Source organism: Toxorhynchites rutilus, chromosome 3 (assembly GCF_029784135.1).
Source record: "Toxorhynchites rutilus septentrionalis strain SRP chromosome 3, ASM2978413v1, whole genome shotgun sequence".
NCBI classification, from domain to species: Eukaryota; Metazoa; Arthropoda; class Insecta; order Diptera; family Culicidae; genus Toxorhynchites; species Toxorhynchites rutilus.
The window spans coordinates 6,595,781-6,623,543 of NC_073746.1; the positions used below are offsets into that span (position 1 = coordinate 6,595,781).

At 37.9% G+C, this 27,763-nt stretch overlaps 1 protein-coding gene and 1 pseudogene across 1 annotated transcript; both read right to left on the bottom strand.

The window, feature by feature from the left end:
- On the bottom strand, positions 1-14,372 carry LOC129777017 (serine-rich adhesin for platelets). Its single transcript, XM_055783050.1, has 6 exons — positions 13,930-14,372; positions 13,105-13,320; positions 12,750-12,847; positions 12,368-12,642; positions 10,285-11,784; positions 1-2,114 (listed from the first exon to the last, which is right to left on the bottom strand). Exons 2-6 carry the CDS (start codon positions 13,105-13,107, stop codon positions 343-345), a joined length of 3,648 nt encoding a protein of 1,215 aa, XP_055639025.1. The 5' UTR covers positions 13,108-13,320; positions 13,930-14,372; the 3' UTR covers positions 1-342.
- Positions 13,273-27,026, bottom strand: LOC129780055 (interferon-related developmental regulator 2-like; annotated as a pseudogene).
- Positions 27,027-27,763: the final 737 nt, after the last annotated feature.

Here is a 27,763-nt window from a genome sequence, read left to right on the forward strand (position 1 = left end):
TACAGCGAATATTCCTAATCATCCATTTATTTCAGCATTAAGATTAGACGCCCTAACCTAGATGCAAAACAACATTACAATGTATGTTCAAGCACTACAAATTAATTTGTACCTTCAAGGTTTGATGCCTTCCTGACTTAAGAGATAAATGTACGTACAAATGCTTCCACAGACCAAACCTTTCCGTTACACACTATACAGGGCAATAATTACACCAGAAAATTAGCCGATATGTCTCCATCTAAATTACATTACCGCTTTAAAACAAGCTTATTAGTTCATATTTTATTGTTTTTTATCACTAGGCTCTGCCATAAGTCGCTGTACAAAAGTTTGGGCCGTTTACCACTTCCTGCCACCGCGATGATTGCCACGATTCTGCAACCACGGTGGTCGATAATTGCCTCCACGAGGTCCCCCTCGGTCGTTATCCCGGTTGTTGTTGTTGTTGTTCCAATTGTTTCCTCCCCTATTGTTGCCGAATCCCCCGCGGTTATGGTTGTAATTGCCACTCATATGGGGTGGAGGCCCACGATTGTTGTTGAACCAGTTCGGTGGTGGCGGTGGTCCACCTCGGAAATTATCCTCATCAGCATCGAGCATGTGCTGCATTGGTGGCGGTGGGGGTCCTCTCACAAAGTTATTCGGAAACATGTTTGAATGATGGGGATGGGGCATGTTTGGTGGCATATTCGGTGGCATATTCATTTGGCGCATCATATTTGGGCCAGATGGTGGGCCATTGTTACCAGGAGGCATTCCCACGGGTATTCGGCCAGGTGCGAACAGGCTCGGTATGGGACCATGTCCAGATCCAGGACCAGCACCGGGCATATCCCAACTGTTAGGGCTACCGAACGATGGAAAATCATTTCCAGATCCCGGGAAGAATGGTGAATTGAAACCAGCCGATTCGTTGGGTGGGGTGGATTTCGGTTCCGGCCATGGCATACTGGTGAAATCATTAACAGAGTCTGGATTGCCAGTCACATCTTCCATTGGGATGTGGGCTGGTTCCGATATCGAGTATACCTCCACATCGGGTTCAGATGGCGAATCGGGAATCATATGTCGGTTAAAATATAATGCTTGCAGAACGGTTCGCTCACGATCTCGCTGAAGACGTCTTTCGACGCTATTGACACCGTCCGGATGAGGCGGAACGTTATCAACAACGATCAAAGGCAACCAAGCGGTCCGTTCCACCATGACATCCTCAGTCTGGAGCTTCCGAGAGAGTATATACTTCTGACGCTCGTCAACTCGTTCCATTTGTTTAAGATCGGTGAAGGTCTTTGTGACATTGCATCGTTCCGTTACATCCAGCTCGAAGTAGCGGATTTCCTCAAGATCATCCTGGGTTTTCCACTTGAGCTGCTTTTTCGGTCCTTTCCGCCGATGGATGACCAGCACTCCAGGCGGCCCATCTGGACCACAACCTGGACCGGGTGGTTTTTTAACTGGAATGTCCGGCACCTCAGTCTGCTCGCCGCCCTCAAGCATTGCCATTTTTTTCGTCAAATCGTCACCCACGGCATCGATCAGACTACCCTTGTCATCGGCGGCTTCATCATCGTCGATTAGTTCCGATTTCAGCCGTTTGGGCTTTTTGATCACTTCGTCATCCATCTCGTCCGGTTCCGCTGGGGTGTCGATGGTTTCGTCCGTCTTCATTTCGACATCCCCGCTGACTTCGGGTGATTCAATCTTTTCCTTAGAATCCTCCTCCTCGCCAGCTTCCTTCTTCTCTTCCGCATTCTCCTCGCTGTCCGCTAACGTGTCCCGATAGAAGGACATTGGCGCGGCTATGACTTTGGCGGGTGAGCTGGGGCCGTTAGAAACAGCAGCAGTAGGAACGCTTCCAGTCGGCGAGGATGGTTGTTGAGATGTTTTGTCCCCCGCCTGACCGGTTGACGCCGCTGGCGTTGTGGCACTTTTGTCCGGCGAAGCAACGCTTCCGGGGGCAGATTTTTCTACAGGCGAGGTAGCGGAAGCTGGCTTATCGGTTGATTTGGTTGACTCCGATCCGCTTGGTCGCCGTTTGCGTTTCTTGACGTCCTTTTTCAGCGTGGCAGAGAGCGCGTCCATGAACATGTCGGACTCCACGAGGGATGCTGCAAAGCAAAGAAAAATGTATCTGTTAGTATGGTGGAATGCTATGACAGAATCATGTGGATTCAAGAGAGAAAAAAGGGGGCTATGATTGGAACGTTGGTTGAATTTGTGCACTTCAGCGGACGGAGACAGCGATGTTGATGCGTTGAGGATGGGCGACGATCCTGAAACAGAACGGAAATGTGGGGGAAATCGTAGAAATCTATTGTAAGATCATCTTCAAGGGAAATCATTCACACATAATCGAAAAAGAGCAATTCAGAGGGTATGATTCATAAGTTTGAGCCGTCATGTCTCCTAAAGTAAACATGTTTAAGGTTTCGTCTATTATTTGTATTGTATTGTGATTTTGGCTGGAATTGAATAACTGCTCAAAACTAAATGGTTACTCTATCTATCTATTAGCACAGGATTGCTACATCCAAATATGTTGCTTGCCATAACCTGAACTCCATCATACCGATAACGACCAATAAAACGTTAAATCAGACTCCATTTTCTGCCACACATCACGTGACTCAACGGAAAAAATACATATGTTGAAAAAAAAAAATAATTCAGTGTTCAAAACAGTTGCGAAATTCACCGTTGTTATAACAAATTTAATTAAACATTGATCAGTTTATTCCCTAGATGGGGTTGTTCAGTTGATTAATAGCGTTGTTCGACCAAATTGCAATATGCAATGAGTCATTCGACGCAAAGGTCATCGGAAGTACATAGGAAATGTGAAATGTACTGCCTTAAATTGGAAGTCTTATATTGAAACCTTCTCGATGGCATATAGATAATAACCGCTTTCTGATAATGGATAGCGATGGAACGCGAAGGTCATGATTATTTTGAATTTTAAATTGCATAATAAAATGCTTTTGGGAAAACACTACTTTTTCCTTAATTTATTTACAGGGGGATCTACATCGTATCAACAATATAACTCTACGCTGTTCTTATTTCCTTTCTTTTTTTCTACGTTAGTTGCTCTCGGAAAGTGGGTTAGACAGAGTGTGATGAAATAATCGATTTAAGCCTTCACTCAGTTTTGTCACATTCTAAAGTGTGCTGGGGGGAATTGAACTCTGTTCTACCGAATATTTTTACGCGATAGTGAATTCAAATGAAAAACGGCTTTTGAAACATGCTTGACCGGGACCTATTAAATGACTGCGGACGATGTTTCCATCTATTCAACGTGAATTGCTTCTCTAAAATAAATCTATCTAACTGATGCCTTTGAAATTACACCTGACTAAAGCCTATCCTATTCTTCTCTATCATTCCCGGTTATTTGTTATTTATGTTTCTTAGTGAATTCTTAGTTTGTCATCGTTACATTGCACACATTTTGGTCACCCGCCAATCTGTGCCATTTATGGGGAAATTAATCAAGATCTATGCCGTACGGTAAAATAACAGCACATAGACTTACAGAGATAAATTAAAAACGCCCTCATCCAAAGCCGAACCAGCAAGGTGAAGTGCGCCTGCGCAAGTTGATGGGTGTTAAATCAACGGGTTTCACTTTCTTTTTCAGCAACGGAATGCATAACATCAATCTTGTATCGCGGTCATTTGGCCTATTTATTGGTTAACAAGAGCATCACGCTTCACCTGAGATAGTAAAATATTTGATATCCCATATGAGCCAGCGCAAATGATTATCTTTTCCAGAGATCGAACCCAATGAGTAAATGTTTGAAGACGTAATCTCGTATACTGGAGGTAAAGCCAAAGTTTGAAGTGTCTTTAATAAAACCGAAGAAGTGGTAATCTTAGAAACTTTTTTTATGCGAAGAGCAGATTATTTTTGAAATGCTTACTATTTCATTTCATTTAATTCAATTCTTACTCCAAAATCAATTTAAAATATATTTATACGGCCACTCCAGATTTCTCAGATTTTCGTGAAAAGTGGTAATTTTGTTATTTATCGCAAAACATTAGACCTTTTTTTTTATTTTTTCATTAGGGTTATCATTTCGATTTCAGGGTGGTTCGTAAAATCAAATGTTTCCCCTTTTTCTCAAAACCCACTTTTTTCAAAAAATCATAACTTTTGAACTACTACTACTATCAATTCAGATGATCGACATATCAAATTGACGCCACTGAACTAGTCTATTTTGAAAAGATTTTGTTTGTTCTCGTAATTTTTGGTACTTGTTCTTTTATAATTTACATGCTTTCAGGACCAATGGCGCTATTTTTATAATACTTTTTCTTGGAAGCTGAGTTTGTTTCACATAAAATATCCAATAATCAGAGAATGTGCTTTTTGTTCGTTTTTGAGTTAGGATTTTTAAAAATCATTTTATTTTAATCAAGAATTCGTAGCCCTTGGAATAATGGACCGATTTAGATGATCGACGTATTAAATTGAAGTCAATGAGAAAATCATCTTGGGAAAAGAATACTGCCCTTGTGACAAAATTTGACTCTAGTCACATAGGAATGCTGAACGGGGACTTAAAACAAGTTAACGAATCATAATTCAAAAACGACAAAAAAAACACATGTCTGATTTTAGGATATGTTTTGTAAAAATTGATATTTCGAACCATAGGTTAACTTTGAAAGTCATAACTAAAAATCGAAAAAAAAACACCTCAGCTTTCAAGAAAAAATATAAAAAATAGAGCCCTTGGTCCCGAAACCATGTAAACTATAAAAAAAACAAATACAATCAGCAATTACAAAAAAAAAAGACGCAATTTTTATATTTTGCAAAGGAGGTTATCTTCAATTTGATATTTCGATCAATAGGTTCAATGATTGAAAAGTCATAAATTTAAAAAAAAAAGTAAATTTTAGAAAAAAAATTAAAAAAAAAGATTTTTCGGTTGGAAATGGGTACCATAATGAAGAAATAACAAAAAAAATGCAGATCCAATATTTTGCTGCAAACTATAAATTTTTACGAAAATCTAAGACTCTCTTTATCGGTTTGGCATGGAATGGCTGTATTGCAATAACGGCAAAGCTCAATTCCTGCACAAAAACTTCGGAATACAAATGTTTCCTTGAAAAAAATGAATTACATTCGCATATTAACACGTTGAAAGCCGTGTCGATACTTCGGAACTGACAATAACTCTGACTCCGACTGGTTTGCGTCGGGCTCATCGAACCGACGGTAGACTTTTCGTTTGGAAAGCGTCGGGGCACTGGTACAGTAACAAATCTAGAAAATCATTTTCAGAAAAGTCCACTATTAGTCCATAGGGACACTGATGGGAAGTGCTCCCGTGGCCGAGTGGTTAGCGTCATAACTAACATGCCGGGTGTTCGGGTTCGATTCCCGTTCTGGTCGGGGGAATTTTTCGTCAAAGAAATTTCCTCCGACTTGCACTGTGATCACGCGTATTCTAGAGCTTGCCACTCAGAATGCATTCAAGGCGTGTTATTTGGCATAGAAATCTCAACTAAGTACAAATAAAAATGACGCAAGTAATACTACGTTGAGACGGCGAAGTTCCTCTAGGAACGTTAGTGCCATTGAAGAAGAAGAAGACACTGATGGGAAGGCCAGACGGAAAGTTAATTGTCGTAAGTGTAAATATTTGAAGTCATATTCTTGCATTCATTCGTCAAGCGAAGTACAAATTATCTTGAAAATGCAGAAGCAAGTTTCGAACTTTAAGAATTAATTAATTTTACAATTTAAATTCACTGAAGTTAAGCTTTATGGAACATTGATAACGAAGGTATCTAAAAATAAATATTTCGATGTTGGAAAATCTCAATTGCGGCACAAAAATTTTAACATCTAGAAGAAACTTCTCAAATCTGACCCACAACATCAAAATCAAAATAAATTTATCAGTTTCTTCGGCAAAAATACTATTTCGTTTGCAGATTAAATGATCAGAAAACTGATTTAATAATTTAACAGACCGTGAGAACTAGGCATGTAAAAGGGCAAAATACAATACAACGATATTTTTACATGCTAAAATACACAAAACAATTAAAAACATTGGTGGCAATATATTTCCCATCTGCCAGTTTAGCGGTAAACACTTCATGGTAAAAATGTTTTATTTTAAATTAGAATTTTCATGTTAGTTTCAACAAAAACAACTAGTAAAACCCATTATCAGACTCAGCAGGTCCTAAACAGTTCATATGAATCGAGAACTTCAACGAATTTACTGTTTTTCAATGACTTTTCGGTGAATTTGCTATTGCTGCTCTAAATTGGGAGTTGTTAACACAAAAATGGCTCCAAAATGAATAGTATTTGATTTTTCGCGCCCAAAAAAATCAAGCATGTTGCTAGATATCAGAACCAGTTGCCACATAAGGCTAGAAATGATAATTTATTGCTAAAGAAGTGGTTAAAATGCAGAAGTATCTTGCGAGCTTGCAAAATAATTTATTTTAAAATTTCCATTCGCTAAAGTTGAGTTTTAAGTATTTAAATATAAATATTTAGATGTCGGAAAATCTCAATTTCGATACAAAAATCTCAAAATCAAGAATAATCTTCTCAATTGTAACAAATAAAATTCAAAATTAAGAAGAAATATATTAATTTCTGCAAGGAAAATACCATTTTCGTACGCACATAAAGTGAATCAGAAAACTGATTCTATTTCAAAACGCTACAATTGAAACATTGTTATTCTTTTTCAACAACATAAGCTATTCCCTACTCGAGTCATGGAATGAAACATATACGCGCAGGTTTATGTGTCAAATAATTTATGCAATTATTGGCGGGTGAATCATGATCCCGTATTGATGTCTACAAATCGACCAAACTTTCAAAATCATTATTTATTGAGGCTAACTTACAATAAACAACTTCCTCAAATAATGAATACATTAACTTTCCTACAGTCTACTCAGGATAATTAAAAACAGGTTATTAGGGCTCGTGTTATCGATTTGGACCGTAAATGGAAAAGACCTTGAGCTACTAACCTGAACAAATTAGAATTGAAACTGTCTTCGTAAGGTAAAACAGAGGATCGGACTCAACCTATCATGCTATCTTAGCCATTATTCCGTATCTAATCTCGAAAGTCTACTCTCCTAATTTTGGATATTTAAAACAGAACAACATAATCTACTATCGTTAAAATTGGTTGAGTATTCCTAATAGTGAGATTTAAACTAAAAAAGTTGATTCCATCTAGTCTTTGAAAGAGGGCAATTAACATTATAAAAAGGATTCAATGGAGAAGAGGGTGGTTCTGAGTTTGAACTATTGTTCGCGCTTAGTAAAGGGCCTCACAATCATTTTACTCCGTTAACCCATATGGTACCGAGCGTTCGAAAAATCGAAGAACAACTTTAATAATTTTTCATGGCTTTAGGAAGCAATCATATGCTAATGTTTTGGCATTAAATGATAGCTTGACTTATTAGCTACCACCTACCATCAACACTCATTTAACTTTGTATTGCTCGATTGGGCAATAAATTCGGTTTAAAGCAATTATGTGCGATTTAAAGAAAAAAGTGCATGATTGAACATAACCTAACAAGTAAAAACATCTAATAAAATACGCAAATATGTAAATTTTCGACAGCATTACTTTACTAGAAGAACAAACATTGGGATGTACGAAAAATCCCAAAAAAAACGATTGAAACTCTTACAGAAGCAGGTTTGACTAATTTTCGGTTTCAAGATATTAATTTCCCGCCGTTTTCCGGAAAACGAAAGATCGAAACACTAGGGCTTCTTCAGCGCCAATGATCAAAACTACACCAATAAATTTCGTTAAAAAAATAATTCACAGCTCAGTATGATATGGGTTAACTTTTCCGGAGACCGATTCCCACGAGTAAATATTTAAAGTCGTAATGTTTTTCTCAGGCGTAGTGCGAATAATTTTTGAAATGCAGAAACATCTTGCGAAATTGAACATAAGTTTTGTTTTTTCTAACAATTTCAATTCACTGAAAGTAAGTTCTATGAAACGTTGATAGTGAGCGTATCTAAAAATAAATATTCCGTTGTCGGCAAATCTCAAGTCTGGCACAAAAGCCTCAAAATCAAGAAGAAATGAGTTGGTTTCTTCATGAAAATACGATTACGTAAGCACACAAAGTGAATCTGAAAATTGGTTCAATTTCAAAACGCTACGATTGAAATATTATTATTCTTTTTGCAACAACAAAAGCTATTACCGCTTCAGATCATGTAATGAAACAACAGGCTTGTCATAAATAATTTATGCAATCATGTTCATCGGAATCATTTTTACACATCGTCAAAGCTGGTAAAAAACATCTTTTTCTCAGCGTTGTATAAAATTATTGGAGTCAAAATTTAAAATTCATACTAAATAGAGGATGTTACAACTTCCTCAAAATATACAAAAAAAACATTCCTACACTCTATTCAGGATAATGGGAAACAACCTATCAGGACACGTGTTACACAAAAAATGGGACGTAAACGGAGAGGACCTTGAGCTACTAATCTGGACAAATATCAGGTATCTTGTATATAGAAACACTTCAAGGTCGTTGGGATTGTCTTTGTAAAACGATAAAACGTACGATTGAACTTAATCTAGCCATTATCGGGTATCTTATTTCGAAAATCGTTCATTCGTTTCTAGTCCTTAAGAGCAATTTTAGAAGGTTTTCGATGGAGGGTGGTCCTGAGATTTAACAGGGGGATCATTCGCTCTTAATAACGGGTCTCGTAATCATTGCACTACGAAAAAAAAACCCACATCGTTAAAATGCTTTCTGTACCGATAAGCATTCACAATTAGTTCCGCCTAAAGGTTTATGTTCATGTTTCATACAATGTTATCTTTTTGGATTGAATGGAAGATCAAATCAAAATTGTTTCACCAATCCAAAGAAGCATGCAGATTTACCTTCAATCCAATCAAATGATAATACGAATCTTGATTTAAACATTTCATTCAGGTTGAAATATGACTATTGAAATTGAACATTTCGGATAACAATTTAAATAGCCAAAAATTGATCTCAAAAAACGTTCAGAACTATCATCGTGGAAACTCTAGTTCAGAACTCATTGCGATTTATATATACATATATACAATTGACGTGATATGGAACTTTGATCACTACTTATATGCATATGTGGACACAAAGGAGAAAGGTAGATCGCAGGGACCGCCATACTGTTGTTTTATACATTTATACTATCCTTCAATACTCTGCACATGATCAGCAAATCCCTCAAGCTAGTCGTAACGCCTGCGAGACAAATCCGGGATCAGTTATACACGACGTTGAGTCAACAAAATTCTACTACATGAAGTGAAACGTATACACGCAGGACATTCTAATCCCTCTAAAACATTAAAACAATGCGTCTTTTGGCTTGCTAGTTCGGCCTTGGATTTGCAGGACTCCATTAGGGTTAAGTTTTTCGTTTCTTTTTATTGCTCAGATTGTTGTTTCTCATGACATTTGACCACTCTTTTATTCGGCAAGCTCAGTTTCTCGTGGCTTGTGGCTTTCACAGTTAGCGAAGCAGTTTCCGTCACCCGTTTGGGGGGGGGGGGTGAAACTTATATCCGAAACTGCTTGCCACGTAGAAAGTTACAATGTTTACAAGCTCGAGAAATAGCCAATTAGAGAAATAACGTGGAAATGGCCATCGGCTACGGAAGGATGTCAGAACGAAAACAAAAAAAAAATAACTAAGTCAACAGAAAGATAATGCCTTAAAACTAGTTTGTTTCGGAACGCTCCATTTATCCTCGGTGTGTCTCCCAAGGGAAGTCGGATGCACGCCCACTCACACAGGAAGAGCGCGTTTGTTTTCCGGTCAATGGCTAATAAAAAGGAAAATGTGTTTGGTCAATCTTACTCATGCGTCGCTCCCGCTGCGTTCTCCACAGTTCCCACGATGTCCTGAAATTGCTACACGGTTTATCTACCTCTCTCATCGTGGAAGGATACGTCGTTTCTACTGTTTCGCGATCCCATCGAACAAAGGGATGCAAAATGTGAAAATAGCCTTTTGAGTGGTAACTACATCATAAGTCAAAATATTACATATCAAATCACATTTTCGATCACTTCTAGATGCAATCCGTATGAATATTCCACTCGCCACATCATCCACTCAAGCTGCTAAAGATGCACAAATCCAACCATGCTCACAATCTGAAACGAAACTCAGAAAACTCCGATTAATAGCGTTGTGAAAGGTTCCGAACTTACGTTGTCTTTTCGCCGGGATGAGCTTGATAGCTCCCGGCCGTTCAGCGAGATCCTCGCGCAACCTCTTCTCGGGAGGTCCTTCTCGCGTGAAAGGCGGAGGAGACGAGCGTTTCGGCGGTATGGTTCCCGTTGCGGTCGATCCAATGACGGGCGGAGTGGTGGGAGTTTGCGAGGGTTTCTTCAGCCCCTTACGTGACGGTGGCGGTGGAGCCTCCTCAATCAAGCCATGCGAGCGGAATTGAGAATTGTAGGTTTTGACCGTTTTGGGGCGGTGCTCCGCATTGCGCACCTCGATCGAGATTGAAGCTTTCTTGCTAGCCGAAATCGGGGACGATTTATGGGTTGACGAAGAGTCGGATTTTTCTTCCTCGGAATCTTTGGACTTTCTGGATATTTTAGACAATTTGCTGATGGAAGGCGAAATCAACTTGGATTGACCGTCTTTGTCTTTACTCGAATGGTTTGATTTGTCCCTTTCCCTATCTTTATCTCGATGCTCGCGATGTTTCTCGCTGCTGCTGCTGCTGCTATTTTTTGAGCTCGATGATTTTTGAGACGTAGACGATGATGAGGAGCTTTTGTGGTGACTCTTACTACTGCTGCTACTGTGGCGATCTTTTTCCTTATCCTTGTCGCGAGAGCTTGAACTTGAGCTTTTGCTGCTGGAACCTGAGCTAGACGATTTGCTTCGGCTACTGCTACTGCTGCTGCTGTTACTGCTGTTATGTTTCGATGAAGATCTATGACTGCTGCTACTGCTGCTGGACCTCCTGTCCTTATCTCTATTTCTGTCTTTATCCTTTGAAGAGCTGCTCTTGTCTTTATTCCGATCGCCGTCCAAGCTTTTTCTTCTATCTTTTTCTTTATCAGACTCATCATGTTTCTCTCCCTTCGACTTACTGTCGTCATCTTTGTGTAGCTTTCCAGTGGATTCATTTTCGTCTACATCCATTGATTTTTCCGCTGTCACTGTTTCTTGTTTTTCCTTCTTCTCGCCGACAGATTTTTCATCATTTATGACTTCCATTTCGTTGCCATCAACTGCATCCCCCTTGGTAGGCGATTCAACCTTCGCAAGCATTTGTTTTCCGTTTTTCATGGTAATTTTAAACAGCAGAGGAGATTTTTTCGCATTGCTCTCATCTGCATCCTTCTCGCTTCCCTCATTCACCTCTGGTTCCTCAACCATACAATTGCCATCGTCTTGTTCCTGATGTTGTTCTGATTCGGACTCAATCGGGCCGTCATCGGGAAGAATTGATTCCTCCACCATCGTTTCCTCATCCTGACTCACTTCAATCACCTCCTGATTGGTTTCTTGTACTTCATCCTCTTCTTCCTGCATTTCACAATCGTTGTCCTCCTTAGTTCCGGATTGTGGAGTAACTGCCGACTGCAGCTGAGAAGGCTGATTTGTTTGTTGCGGATTGCTCGAACGGATATCATTCCGGGCGATCTTGAGCCACTGCTCAACAAGCTTACTAGCCAGCAGACGAACTCCTGCAAAGAGAGGAGTAGGAAGAAAAGACGCTCGTTTATAATAGTGTGATAAAGTGAAATCATTTAAAACGAACAAAATGGCGCTTTTGATAGGTATGCACTATATACTTTGCAGCTCTAGTCGGGTTCAAAATCTTTATTCGCAGAGACCTACGTGGTTGTTTAATTTTCTGGGAATATAACCTGCTAAATTATATTCGGGTTCTTTTACACATGAGCAGCTAAAATAAAATACTGGGACAAAAGATACGACAATCAAATATAAATTTTCAAAATCTATCATCAATTGAAAAGTCTGTAAATACTATCTATCCTAAATTCATCACGCAAACGATATTACGATTAAAATTGTCCAATAAATCCGGGCCAATAGATCAATGACATTAATAAAAAAAATTGAAATTGAACAAAAAAAATATAAAAAATGCGTTGAAACGATAATTCAAAAGCATTAAAAACTTTTTCAGAGAATCGGATAGATTAATAAAACCCAAATACAATTAATGTCCAACAAATTATAACCGTCATACAACAATTCTTTGGTAAACGATGCGGAAGAAACAAGACAAAAAAAAACACCTACCTTCATGACTGCTGTCCTTGGACAACGACTTCACCAGCTTTGGAGCGGTGTTACTTTTGAGCCGCTCGACATCCACCGGACAGCACAGCAACAGCTCCAGCAGCTCCTGCGTCAGGGGCCAATTTTTAGTGGTGATACCATCGGCCAGCCACATGTGTACCAACGACCATCCACCGGCGGCCATGAATTGACCGAGCAGCTCAGTCTCGGTACATTTGAGTATCTGTATGTATATGCATTTGGATACAAGCTTCTTGGAAAACTTCGCCATCAAACTGAGGGAGAGGATAAAAACAAACATTTGTAAGGTTCACTGAATCAAGCTTTCGACTTGTGCGAAAATGATAAATGCAGTTGGTATGGTAGAGCATCATATACTTACTTGGCAAGACGTTTCACCTCATTCGCGCTTCGAATGCCGCCATTTGGTGCCAGCAAAACACTCAGACACACCAAAAGTTTGAGAGGATCGATTCGAGGCTGTTTTGGAGCAAAATAGGATTAGCTAAGTATCATCACATTAGCAACATTTCAAATCCCACCAAAAACCTTTCTCAAATGTTTGTTTTTAAATCTTCGGGTCAGACGGTGCATTTTTTTTTAAATTTTAAACAATTCAACTGTTCATATGATTTAAAAACATAACATTAAAGTAATTTTTTGGTCCAATACAAATAATATTCGGTGGGATTCAAATGTGGCTTTTGAATAATATATCCGAAGGATCATAAACTTACCATTTTGTTTCGTAGCTTTCAAATATCGATGCGCAACTACTATATCGACTTTGTTGACAAGATATATCGAACTGATTTTCTTTGCTTCCGACACTATTTTTTTATTGCTATTATTGTTCACGATCTTATTTTGCAACGTTGAAAATTAGACTGTTCGTCTACTTCATCTTAGTACACGCCATTTTCCGTGGCTTTCTTCGATTTTGAAACGTTCAACTATATGAAACAATGAATGGGTAAACGAAGCACCAATTTAGTATTTACACAATCATTTTATCACAAATACACTTTCGGAAGGCAAACATCAAAGGTTTTCAGTCGTAATTGTTGACATAATACGTATATTCTTTCGCCAGAATGCTAAAACTACGCTTCAAACCGAGGTGAAGAGCATTAGCCACTTATTGTGACGTAGCACGACCAATGGCAGAAATAGAATTTATTTTGCTTAGAATATACTAAAACGACATATTAATGCTCTACAGAGAAAAACAGGGGAATGTACAGCACTTTTCATTAATGCGTCTAATATAAAACTAAAACGGAAACATGGGAGGTCAGGTCATCGAGCTTTCGAAAAAGCTTTTTTCTACCTAGCTGTCAGCTGTCAAAATTTTCTGCCACAGGGGTATAATTTCCGGTTAACCTACCCATCAACATGCGCCATGGCATGTAAAGCAAATCGCTAGTGCTACGCATTGGGGCTAAATTTCAAGGTCATTTCGCGATATCATCAAACTACCCTTATACTATACCAATGAAAACCTTCGATATTTTACTTCAGCTTTTCACTATTACTTATGAACTAATTAAAATGCAACTCACTCGAAATCCGTTTTTAATAGTCTCGAACGCATAAATACTAGTATATGTTTTCAAACTATTACTTAATGTCCAAATGGGGGAAAACCTGCTTCCAACTGCTGCCACGCGATCAGTTTTTTCTTCTCATTTGTCTGACGAATTTCGCAATTTTCCAAAGATGGCGGCCAACACGACCAACTTTTCTTTATTCTCCGCTGACCATTCGATTTCGTGAATACTATGGAATCAAACGCATATATCTGTAGGAAAATCACGAGATGCACGCGAATAGTAACGATCGATATTCTCTAGTAGAGTTCAAATAGCGGAACACTCGAAAATTCAACAGCTATATGTAGTGTAGCTGAGCAGACAAAATGGAGTCCCTACTTATAGTTGCTGCAGCCTGCAAAGTATACTTTGGAATTGCACAGCCGAAAAACACGTCATAACTCACCAAGCGCTTATTTCTTTCTGAACGAGCCGTGCAAAGCGACAAGCAGGCAAGCAAGCAGGAAATTAGGGCTGGGCGATATGCATACCTATTTAAATAGCACCGGACACAGCCACAGGGTATTATGTACACTGAAAAGAAACGGTTAACTTTTTAACCAAACCTTCACAGAGCATGTTTTTGTAGAAAGTCATTTTAAACCTACGAATTGAAACATAAAACTTACTGCTATCTTATTCAAAATATGCTCCATTGGATGCCACTATCTGTGCCCATCCTTCAGGCAATACACGGACTTTCAACTGGTAAAAATTCTGATTGTTTTGAAGCGATCTAGTTTCCAAGCTCAAATTTAATTTCTTCATAATATCGCTAACGCTCTTCAGAAGCTAAGTGGTGAGGACTCAATTCACTTCATTTTCAAGCAAATTCATGCATGCTTCCAAGCTATTTCTTGCAATAAATTCTCAGACCACCAGAGATGCCAGATTTACAAATATGTTTGTAAATTTACAGACATATCTGTAAAACACTTTTTATTTTTGTTGTAGACTTTTTGGATATAACAATATTTCACAGGTTTTTGAAAAATAAGAGGCTCTATTCATCACATCAAAGACATTTGACTCACCATATGACATTTTTCCATAGTTTTAATACAGAAAAGTTTTTTTTTTTATTAATTCGTTTATTTTTATAGGCTCAGTTACATAAGTTTAAAAGAGCTGAGTTCTTAACTAAACATATTAACCATATCTATATATCTATGAACAATTTTCCTTAATTCTATTGTTAATTAGGTAGAAAACCGATTACTCGCGGTAGACTCGAGTTTAGAAGGGTGACATATTTTTATCAGGAATTTGATTGGATATAAGGATATGTTGATAATGTTCACACTCACACTCATCACACTCAATTCTTAAACCTATTTTATAACTACTATGTATTTACATTTCAACTAAATACAGAAGAGTAATTATATTTAGTTTATATCAATACACGTGACGTTAGACCAGCGATACTCAACCTGCGGCCCGGCAGACTTTCTGGTTGGTCCATCTGGTGTGTATGAAGTTTGGAACTCATACACATAAATACTTTTGCCCTGACATCATTGCAGACGGAAGAGACCCAGCAAACATTAAATCGTATAATTTTGCACGTGCCTAGTCTTACAAGAAATCCGAAAAAAATCATAATTGCATATAATATCAATCAAAGTATGTATCGTGTATATTTGAAATCGCATAAAATGTAAAAACACGATTTTATATACCATTATCAAATTAAGTCGCAATTCGGTATAACAAACATCAATTTTATGATGTACATTGTCGTAACATATATTTAATCCGCATCATATGCGTATATTACGCTGATGCAGTTTGTGCGTCGTATAAGCGTATAATTTAAATCGATTCAGTACTTTAGTAAATCGTGTTGCATGCTGAAGAAAAACATGAAACAGTAAATCACATTAGATCCTAATAAAGAACATATTGCATCATATTTAAATGTCAATGAAATGCTGATGCACTCAAAAGTTTTAACCGCTGTTGAATTAAATTTCAGATAGCCGCGCGAGATAGCTGGTGGATGATAATCCAGACGACTAGAGTTCGAACCCACATCGGAGCAGTTTTTATCAAACATCAATCTGTGGCATTTTAAACATTCATATCCCACTCCCAACACAAGTCAATCAAACAATTATTATTCTACGAACATAAATACTCATATATAAAAATGGCGATTCGTGAGGTTGTAATAAACATTTCACGAAAATATTTTTCGCCATTTGTTTTTTTCTATGTCTGTAATAAATCGTATAGGAGTATGGCGAATGTCGTATTTGGTGCTTTGACAATTCATGAATATATTAATATTAGATCGCAATTCAATTCCAACATAGTCGCTATTATAGCTGGTCAAAGTTGCATATTCATCCAAACAAATTCGGTAAGCATTTGCCATGTATGTATATGGCCTCCACTTTTGCATGCATATGCCAGTTAGGCGCATTATATGCCAACCAAATTTTAGGGCATATGATGTTATATATACGCTGGTTATGCGATTTAATGTTTGCTGGGGAGGATACGATTATTCACAATGAATGAAAAATTGCTTCCTCTGTAGGTAGGGAAAAATCTTTAACGAAAATTGTCTCTGATAATTATTTTCTGTTATGGATAAGATTGTTTTGCTGAAATTCAAGGAGATTTATAGAAAAATAGTTAAGTTAAGGTCAGGACTATGTCTTCCAAGTATTTAAACAACATCGAATAACAATTTTTATTCTATTTTCAACAACTTACATTTGTTTTCGAGTCTGCTTATGACGAAATATGGGTTACTGTTCGATATTGTTACCACAGACATGGTCCACGGGCGTGTGGTGATCTAAAACTTGTATAGCCTTTCATGGCGGATGGAAAATATACACTGCATTTTCTTATAAATTTCACCAACGACAAGACCGCAAGCCTTGGTGGATGTCCAACATATCAACGAAGAAATACTGATTTTTATAAAAAATTACAACGCGTATGGATGTGTATGTATGTATGTGTAGATCGTTGAAACATTTAAACACACTTACAACACATAAGTTATTTTTGATTTTACAATTAACATATTCACTAGAAATATTTTTTTATGACAGAACAACGTTTGCTGGGTATATATACAGCCATTCCATGCAAAGCCGATATAGTAATTCTCAGATTTTCGTCAAAAGTGGTAATTTTGTTTTTTATCGCAAAACATTAGACCCGTATTTTTTAATTTTTCAGTAGGCTGAAAGTAGGCATTTCCATTTTCGGGTGGTCCGAAAAATCATTTTTTTCCACTTTTTCCCAAAAATCACAAATGAAAATCATAACTTTTGAATTACTGAACCGATTTAGATAATCGACATATAAAATTGAAACTCATGACCTAGCCTTTTATTTAAAAATATTTAACTTGCGAAAAAAATAATTATATTTTAGTAATTATTGATTGTAGTTGATTTTTATTTTTTCTATGACTTTGGAATAGAGGGCGCTATATTTTTTTATATTTTTTCTTGAAAGCTGGGATTTTTTACATAACATATCTCGATATCAGAGATGCTATTTTTTCGTTTTTTAGATATGATTTGAAAAATCATTTTCACCCCTTTGTCCATATATAACTTTCTGCAAAAAATCATAACATTTGAATTACTGAAGCGATTTAGATGATCGATATATTAAATTTAAGCCAATTAGCAAAATTTGAAAAAATATCACACTTGCGGGAATATTGGATTCTAGTCGCATAGGTCTAGTTTAGTCACATACTAGTTTAGTCACATAGGAATATTGATCGAAGACTTAAAACATGTTAAATTTACAAAATTATAATTTATAAACGTTAATTATAGCATCTCTGATATCGAGATATGTTATGTAAATAATCCTCAGCTTTCCATAAAAAATATAAACAGATATAGCGCTCCCCAGCAAACATTAAATCGTATAATTTTGCACGTGCCAAGTCTTACAAGAAATCCGAATAAATCATAATCGCATATAATATCAATCAAAGTATGTATCGTGTATATTTGAAATCGCATAAAATGTAAAAACTCGATTTAAAATACCATTTTCAAATTAAGTCGCAATTCGGTATAATAAACATCAATTTTATGATGCACATTGTCGTAAAATATATTTAATCCGCATCATATGCGTATATTACGCTGATGCAGTTTGTGTGTCGTATAAGCGCATAATTTAAATCGATACAGTACTGTAGTGAATCGTGTTGCATGCTGAAGAAAATCATGAAACAGTGAATCATATTAGACCCTAATAAAGAACATATTACATCATATAGAAATGGCAATGAAATGCTAATGCACTCGAAAGTTTTAACCGCTGTTGAATTAAATTTCAGATAGCCGCGCGAGATAGCTGGTGGATGATAATCCAGACGACCGGAGTTCGAACCCACATCGGAGCAGTTTTCACCAAACAACAATCTGTGCCATTTCAAACATTCATATTCCACTCCCAACACAAGTCAATCAAACAATTATTATTTCTACAAACAAAAATACTCATATATAAAAATGGCGATTCGTGAGGCTATAATAAACATATCACGAAAATATTTTGTGCCATTTGTTTTTTTCTATGTCGTATATGAGTATGGCAAAAGTCGCTATTATAGCCGGTCAAAATTGCATATTCATCCAAACAAATTCGGTAAGCATTTGCCATGTATGTATATGGCCTCCACTTTTGCATGCATATGCCAGTTAGGCGCATTATATGCCGACATATGATGTTATATATACGCTTGTTATGCGATTCAATGTTCGCTGGGTCCTATCTTTAACCGAGAAAACTATGAAAAACTAACTCAATCAATAATTACAAAAACAAAAAAAAATTTCGCAAAAGTCATATTTTTTCAAAGAAAAATAACTCGTAAGCTTTAATTTGATATGTCGATGATAAGAATCGGTCCAATAGTTCAAATATTATGACTTTTTGTAGTGGGAAAAATGGAGATAAAATGTTTTTCGAACCATCGATAAGTTTTGAAAAATCATATTTCGAAAACGAAAAAAAATACGTCTCTGATATCGAGATATTTTATGTAAAAAATTCTCAGCTTTCAAGAAAAAATATTAAAAAATATAGCGCCCCGAGTCCAAAGCCATGAAAACATTTAAAAAAGGACTACAATCAATAATTACGAAAATAGGATCCATATTCTCTGAAAGTTCAATATTTTTCAATTAAAGCTCATTGGCTTCAATTTGATACGTCGATCATCTAAATCGGTTAAGTGGTTCGAAAGTTATAAATTTTTGAAAAAAGTCATTTTGTGAAAAAGTGGAAAGAAATTGATTTTATGGACCACCCTAAAATGGAAATGGACACCCTAATGAAAAAATAAAATATACGGGTCTAATGTTTTGCTATAAAGAACAAAATAACCACTTTTGACGAAAATCTGAGAGGCACTACATCGGTTTGGCATGGAATGGCTGTATATATCTATCTATCTATCTATATATATAAAAATGGAGTGATGTCTGTCTGTCTGTCTGATTCTTATAGACTCGGAAACTACTGAACCGATCGACATGAAAATTGGTATGTAGGGATTTTTGGGGCCGGGGAAGGTTTTCGTGATATTTTGAGACCCCTCCCCCCTCTCTAAGGGGGGGCTGCCATACAAATGAAACACAAATTTCTGCATTACTCGGAAATTAACCAAGCAAACGAAACCAAAGTTGGCATGTGAAAGTTTTAGGGTGCAATAAATGTTTCTATGATGGTTAGACAGTCCTTCCCCCACTCAAAGGGGGGGCTGCCATACAAATGAAACACAAATTTCTGCATTACTCGAGAATTAATCAAGCAAATGAAACCAAATTTGGCATGTGGAGGTTTTAGGATGCAATAAATGTTTCTATGGTGATAAGATACTCCTTCCCCCTCTCTTAGAGGGGGCTGCCATACAAATGAAACACAATTTTTTGCATTACTCGGAAATTAATCAATCAAACGAAACCAAAGTTGGCATGTGAAAGTTTTAGGGTGCAATAAATGTTTCTATGATGGTTAGACAGTCCTTCCCCCACTCAAAGGGGGGGCTGCCATACAAATGAAACACAAATTTCTGCATTACTCGAGAATTAATCAAGCAAATGAAACCAAATTTGGCATGTGGAGGTTTTAGGATGCAATAAATGTTTCTATGGTGTTAAGATACTCCTTCTTCCTCTCTTAGAGGGGGCTGCCGTACAAATGAAACACAAATTTTTGCATTACCCGAGAATTAATCAAGCAAATTAAACCAAATTAGGCATATGGAAACTTTAGGGTGCAATGAATGTTTCTATGGTGGTTAGATACCCCTCCCCCCTCTCTTAGGGGTGGCTGCCATACAAATAAAACACAAATTTCTGCATTACTCGAGAATTAATCAAGTAATGTGCGATTCACATAGCACGTTACGGAGAAGAACGTCTACGTTCCGTCAACGTCTCCACCAATTCACACATGCAGTCAATGCTTCCACCAGCACCGTCACGTCAAATGCCAAACGAATGATTTATTTAATTTTATTCATGGTGTCGCCATCTACAACAATTTTAAATTGCAATGTCCTCTTTCAAATCAGCATGCCTAGAATCAGTTCTAAATTTTGAAAAATTCAATGAGAATCATTGAATTCAATTATTTGAATGCTTAAACCCCGTAGTCCGACCCTTATGCAATAATAATAATAAATAGAATAATTCTTTCAACTAGTCGCGAATGATTTTCACTCCGAAATTTGGAGCTATAGCCGGGTTCAGACGGTGCGAGCAAGCATACGAGTCGGTCTAGTCAGTTACTGCAGTGCAGCTACTCACACCGTGTGAACACATCATGCCAGTTATTGTCATGTGTGATCCGGCGTGCGAGCTACTTCAAAGTTTTTTGAATTTACTCGCACTCGCATGCTTCAAAACGTCAAAAACAGAATTTAGCGTTCGAATCAGGGATGCCAAATGTAAAGAAATGTCTCTATTTTTAAGATATTTGAAAATATGCGAAGATATTTATAGACTTGAAAATTATTGGAAAAACAAATAAAACCCTCATAGTTTCTTAACGAAATCATTGTTATTCTGTTTTGCACGCTGGCGGGGCACGCTTTCTTTTTGAGATAGTTTTCTGGAGAATGTCTAATATAGAATCATTATCAGGCACAATTTTCATTCAAAATTCACTCACAACTTGCGAAAAAAAGTAAGGTTCTAAGAAACAGAATACATATTCGATTTAAAAAAGTACATTTTCATTCATTATTTTAATTTTTGACGCGTGTGAATAAAATTTTAAAAAGTCTTCTAGACTATCATTTAAAGCATCACATACTTCCGGAATTATCTTAGCTATGGATGCTTTCGAGATTCTAAAAAATATCGACAACAATCTGAACAATATTCCAGAAGAAAGGCATATCAATGTCATTTATATTATCACTCTTGCAGGTACAGCATCCTTCATGAGTGTATCTTGGCGTTGTATTTGTGGAGCAATTAAATTCAACAGTTTTTCCACTTGTTCAGGTGTTATTCTCAACACTGCTCTGTAATCTCTATAAAATTGTGTAATGATACATTCAACTGAAAACCTAAGATGAAAACTACCAATAAAGAAGTCGATTTCGGACCAATCATTTGACAAATTCGGACCTGATTGCTGTTTCTGACTATTTGATGGACATTTGAAAAATCGCCTGGCATCCCAGGTAAACCCGTGCCGTAGTATCTAGTTTCTCGCCAGCAGCTCACACTATGTGAACGGACAAGGCGAGTCAACCAATTGTCAAGCGAGTCCACCGGGTCAGTAGCTGCTCATTGTCAAGTCAGCTACTAGCAACGTATAAATGGGCCTTATGAGATATGTTGGCATAAAAAGTACAGTAAGTTACTTATAAAGCGATATGCTGAGGTACCACTCAGTGTCGCATTGGAGTCGGTTTTGACCAGTAATTGGACATTTGCGACTGGTGGCGACTATCAATGTGGGGCCATAATTTGGGCCCCGAACTCAATGTTTACAAAAATGTCCATCTAGAGGTAAAAATGTCTAATTAAACGTGTTGCATCACAGATCTGTTCAATTAGCTTAATGTCGATGTAGATGTAAATTACTGTATAACCAAATCAAAACAAAAGCCGAGACACAAAGCCCAGACAAAAACCAAACGAGCCGTCCGTCTCCGTCAATTATTCTTTTCTACAAACCCTGCCGGTCGTTTTCGTTGAACGTATGCTGACGGGTCGTTACGTTGCTGGTGTATGTGAATGTTTTCATGAGAATTGCATGGTAGAATCATTGACGTATCGTGACGTGACGGGACGTGAACGTGACGTGTATGTTGTATGTGAATCGCACTTAAATGGGCGGGACGAAGTTTGCCGGGTTAGCTAGTACAAAATACAATCTTACGTGCATCGCGATGTACAAAGTATTAATGAATATGTGAAAATTAACGTTAAAAGACATTTCTATAGATCTGCACACTTTCACAGACTTTTCCACATTTTTAACAAACATTCACATGTTTTTAACAGACTTTTTTAAAAATCATCTGGCATCTCTTCGTTCCACTTTTTATCGATTATCTTCAAATCGCAGGAGTAAACATTTACGTGACTCTGACTTCGTTTGTTTTTATTTCGTTCGGAAAAACGTTATGTCAAAGAAAGGGGACATTAAAAATGCGTTACTCAGTGAAAGGCTGAGATGCTCTTTCAGAGATGCAATGCAAACAATTGACGGAAAAATGTAGTTCTATCATTTTATAATTTTAATTATTTTTGCCCTTGATAACAATACCCTTTTTATAGTGTTGATTATTATAAGAAAAATAACACTTCTGATCGTTGGATCTCTTTTGACATTTCAATTGGATCTTTTTTGACAGCCGTTTTGATTCAGTCCGCGCTACCTAGTTCAGAAGGTCCGGTGCATAGACCGGAACAAATAGAGGGAGCAATGTCTGATGAATCTGCTGTGTGCGATGGTGCTCCCCTGTTCACTCTTCGTAGATAATACTCCTCAAATCTATAAACGATCTCTGACGATATCATGCTGCAAAATTATCTTGTCGTATATATTCCTTCGTTCTGGTCACACTGACATATCAATTCTAATAAGTACCGTTTACCAGTGATGGTTTCAGATGGTAAGTGCTTCCAATCTATGTCTATGATTTTTTCGATCGCTTCTTATGTTCCTTAAGGTGGCCGTACACTGTTTGACCGGAGGTCAAATATTTGACACTTTTCGACAGATAAAATTTGGTCAAAATTTAGTACAAATTCCATATTTGACTAAAATATTTTATAGCCATAATTACACCTATTTGTTTTTGTTAAAAATTTGACATAAAACTATTTGGCGAAATACAGCTATTTAGAGTGAATGAAAAACACAGTTATAGTATAGTACACTGTTTGTTGAGTCGAATAATATTTTGTGTGCGTTCGCTGTCAGTTTTCAAAGAAAAAAAAATGATGTTAATGACAACGGCCACTGAAGACGTCATATGCTATGTGCTAAGGCTGTTGTCCTAGCCGCTGCACCTAAGACAATTGGAGATAATCAGAAAAAAACGAAAAAGGGTCCCTAACCGCAGCTGTAGATGAACGAGTGGATCGAAAAACCCCAAACGCGATTTTACGTGGAACTGTCTCGAGCGCTACACCCTTAATAGAAAAAGAGAATACACAAATGCGGAAAGCGATGTGCATTGACATAAAGATTTTTGGCAACCGGAGACAATTTCGTGTCGCTACAGTACCTTTTTAGGATCCCGGAAACAACTTTGTTCCATATTGTTCCCAAAGTACTAGATGCTATTTTAACAGCATTAAAGAATGAGTCTGTGAAAAATATATTTATCTTGTGGTGAGCCCTCTATTTCTGCCGACTTTGTACTAACCGTTTATCCAAGAAATGTTTTTTTTTATTTTTGACGTAGGACTACGTCTAACCGGAAGATATAGGGGGTGAAATGGAAATCTAGGCACGTAACAAGTAGGAAAAAATGCAAGATTTGGAATGCTTATAACTCGAGCATTTCTCAATAGATCACAAAGGTTTTTGCATCAATTGATAGGAAATATATCTACGCATCTATCATAACGAATAACATTTCATTTTTCTTGAGATAAATAATTGAATAATTGTGAAATATCAAGCATTGTCCAAATGCACTATGTGCCCATTTTTGATTGGTCCATTTTGTGCTCCGCAAATCGTACCGACCAAAACAGGCAACCAGAGCAGCAGCGAAATACAATGAAGCACGATTGGAAAGGAAAAAGAAAAAATATGAACGAAACATTGGTCGCAGTCACACACATGCGTAATTCTCGAGCCAGCCAGTCAGCTTAAAAATCCCCGCTCCGCTGCCGTAACGATCATTCTTTGTGTGGACACCGACTGGACAATATCGTTGCTGGACGAGCTGGACGGCGTGGGATCGAGTGCCTTTCTCAAGGCAAGAGGGCGGAGGTGGTAGCGCTGGAGTAGAGTAGAGTAGAGTTTTCAAAGGGCCTTTCTCAAGGCTAGAGACGAATGAACTGCAAAAGTTTAAAGTCTCTATAATACAATACCTTCCTTCCTTCCTTCCGTAACGATCATTCTCATCCAAACCGTACACCACATCGTTTCGCATCACAACATATCAACAAACCAACACAAGCAGCCATGTCTGGACATGGCAAAGGAGAAAAAGTGAAGGAAAAGGCAAAATCCCGCTCGAACCGTGTTGGTCTGGAGTTCTCCGCAAGGGTAGCTAGGCCGAGCGCGTTAGTAGCAGTGCACCATTCCACCTAGCCGCCGTTATATAGTTTCGGCCGCCGAAGTGATCGAGTTAGCTGGCAAAGCTGCTCGCGACGATAAGAAAACCCGCATTCGGAACAGAACACATTCGGTTCGGTGGACATCAAGACAACAGGCAGTTGCAGCGAGTGGCGAGTGGCAAACGCAATCGCAAAACGACATCAGGTAGCAGAAGAAAAAAGTTTGTTCTCTATACAAACTGGTGGCAAATCCAGAACAAGGCGGCATCGAGGGCGTTCGAAATGTTTTTTTTCAAAACCACGAGTACAAAGTTTTCTAAATTGGAACCATTCCACAAAACACGGCGCTTATCAGGGCCATTAAACTTTTCAAAAAAGAGTTTAGGAAATACAGTTCAATGCTTTCTAAAATGATATCCAAAACAATAATAAAACACAAATTGATTTTTTCATATTTTGTTTGCCAGGATCTGATGAGTATGAGAATTTGGCAGTTGTTCTGAGCTTATTGATGGTTGGGGACTTTCCCGATTATTCAATTTTCACCAATTCTTAAATTGCTTCTAGATTGAAAGTACAGTAATTTATGTTTAGCTCGACATTTAGCTAATTGGACGGACCTGTAATACGACATATTTAGTTGGACATTTTTGTAAACATAGAGTTCGGGGTCCAAATTATGACCCCACATTGAAAGTCGACACTGTACCACTGTCATCGGAAATGTTCAATTACAGGTTAAAATCGGCTCCAATGCGACACTGAGTGGTGCTTCGGCACGACGCATTGAATGTAACTTACTGTACAACATGTCACAAGCTGGATGGGAAGAATTTTTCCAACTGTGAAAGCTGTGGCGAGTGGAAAACGCAATAGCTAAACAGGAAGGTTTAACCGAACAAGATGGGGATATCGCGTGATAACAAAACACAACACCAAAGGTTCTTTTCAGAACCACCAACATGTTCATAAAGAGTAAACAGTAAACTAATCCATTTTTCAGGTGGATAGGTAGGTATTCACGTAGGAGAAGAAAATAAATATATTTAAAATATATATTTAACAAAAACTGTCCCCTTTGTATAGTCCTACGTCACTCCGGTTATGTCCCCAACATTACCCACCCGTCTTTTTTATTTTTTATTATTTATCCAAATTAAAGTCACTTAATTATGTTCTCTCAAATAAAAATGATTATACTATTAAAAAATATATCGCACACCTATGTAAACATATACACATACACATACACCTGCGGACCTCCGTTCAATTGATAACAGCTCACGATTCTCCCCGCTGGTGAATGTGCGCGCCTTGAAGGCGGTTGAACTTCTTTTCTGCTTTAAGTGCGATTCACATACAACATCCACGTCACGTTCAAGTTGCGTCAATTATTCTTCCATGGAATTCCTATTGAAACATTCATATACACCAGCAACGGCAAGTCGAAGTTGCCCTTGCCGGTGTATGTGAATGTTTGCATAAGAACTGCTTGGAAGAATAATTGACGCAACGTGACGGAATGAAACGTGAACGTGTCGTGATGTTGTATGTGAATCGCACTTTAGCCATCTCAACGTTGCCCTGGACGTTATCCAATCGAGCGCCCAGCCACAGCACATCCCGCAAAAAACCGTACTCCGACAGATGCACGTTCATTCTGAAACCCAGCGCGTTCCAGAGACAGATTTAATGGTAGTGGAGTGAAATCTCCGGCGAGATGTTTTCCTCCAGATAGCGTTGGACGAAAGGTCGCACGCTGCACCTAGCGGTCACGTTTAGCGCGACTTGTGTTCATTGGTGGCCAGCATCTTGGTGGCTTCGGTTATATCGGAAAGTTTCTCGTCAAGGAAGCAGTCTTCGTTAGAGCGGCCACTCTCCAGGATGAGCGCGATGGTTTCCTCGGCAGCCATTCTTATATCAAGATGGGAACTCTGTAGCATTTCGAAGAGTTTTTTGATCGATGGTATCATGGCGTTGTACCTTTTGACAAGGGAAACCAAATCCCCCAAGGTAACTGGCGTGAGCAGTAGGACCCAAGCGCTAAAAGCTTAACTGTAAAGGGCAGCAGCATCGACATGGGATTCCCACAAAACATTTCATCAGCGGCAGAATGTCTCCAATATCATCCGAACCAAGGAAATTGAGCAAACCCAAAGCCATACAGCACTTCGCCTGGCCGTCGTATGAGGCGCCGGTATCCTGTGCGAAAACCAACGAAACCGGCTTCAGCACTTTGACACGTTCGTGAATATCGTCGACTTCCATGACAAACTCGCAACTCACAAACTCGAGATCAATGTACATCTTGTAACATTTATCGATCGATTGTCGGTACTGGGGACTCCGGCAAAATCTATTGCCAGAAACTCCGCGAAGTTTTGCAAACCGCCGCGACGCCTAAACCAGCTCTTCCGGGAAACTACCGCTATGTGTTGATTTATATTAGATCGGTTAAAACTTCAAAGTTGATTTCTTTTATCTGAAAACAGAAATTCATTGAATGTTATGAAACTCCCAAAAAAAAACAACAAACTAACGTTAATCTTCTCGAGAAGATCAATTCCAAACCTGATTGCCAGGTCCTTTGACCAAGTCAGTTGGTGCATATTGAATTTATTTGTACAGCCGTTCGGAATCGGCAGTGAGTTAGGTATGCATCACCGAGTTGATATCATCAATACAGAAGGCAATGTCGGGTGATTCGAACCGTGTTGATGCATACTCCTCGCATATTGTCTGCAGGTTGTGCGCTTCATCTTGAATTATTATTGTGTCCGAAAACCTAACAATTAATCTCAATAAGAATATAATCTTTTATAGAAAATAATAAACTTACATTTCGGCCATATTGCGAAAAGTTTATTAATGTTTACTTTCAGGCATGAATGCCAGATGCACATATTGATCCGTGTTGCTCAATTTTTTCAATGTATCTCAGGCCTTAGGATAGTTGAATTCTGGTGAATATAATGATGATTCATAAATTGCGGTTGCGGACCCATGCGGCTGACACGCAAGGTCGACGAGTGTGCAATTCTCAA

Coding starts and splice junctions, on each gene's coding strand:
- LOC129777017 (XM_055783050.1), bottom strand. Junction 12,643..12,749: donor GAGGTGAAACGTCTTGCCAA/GTAAGTATATGA, acceptor CCTCTCCCTCAG/TTTGATGGCGAAGTTTTCCA. Junction 2,115..10,284: donor CATCCCGGCGAAAAGACAAC/GTAAGTTCGGAA, acceptor TTTGCTTTGCAG/CATCCCTCGTGGAGTCCGAC.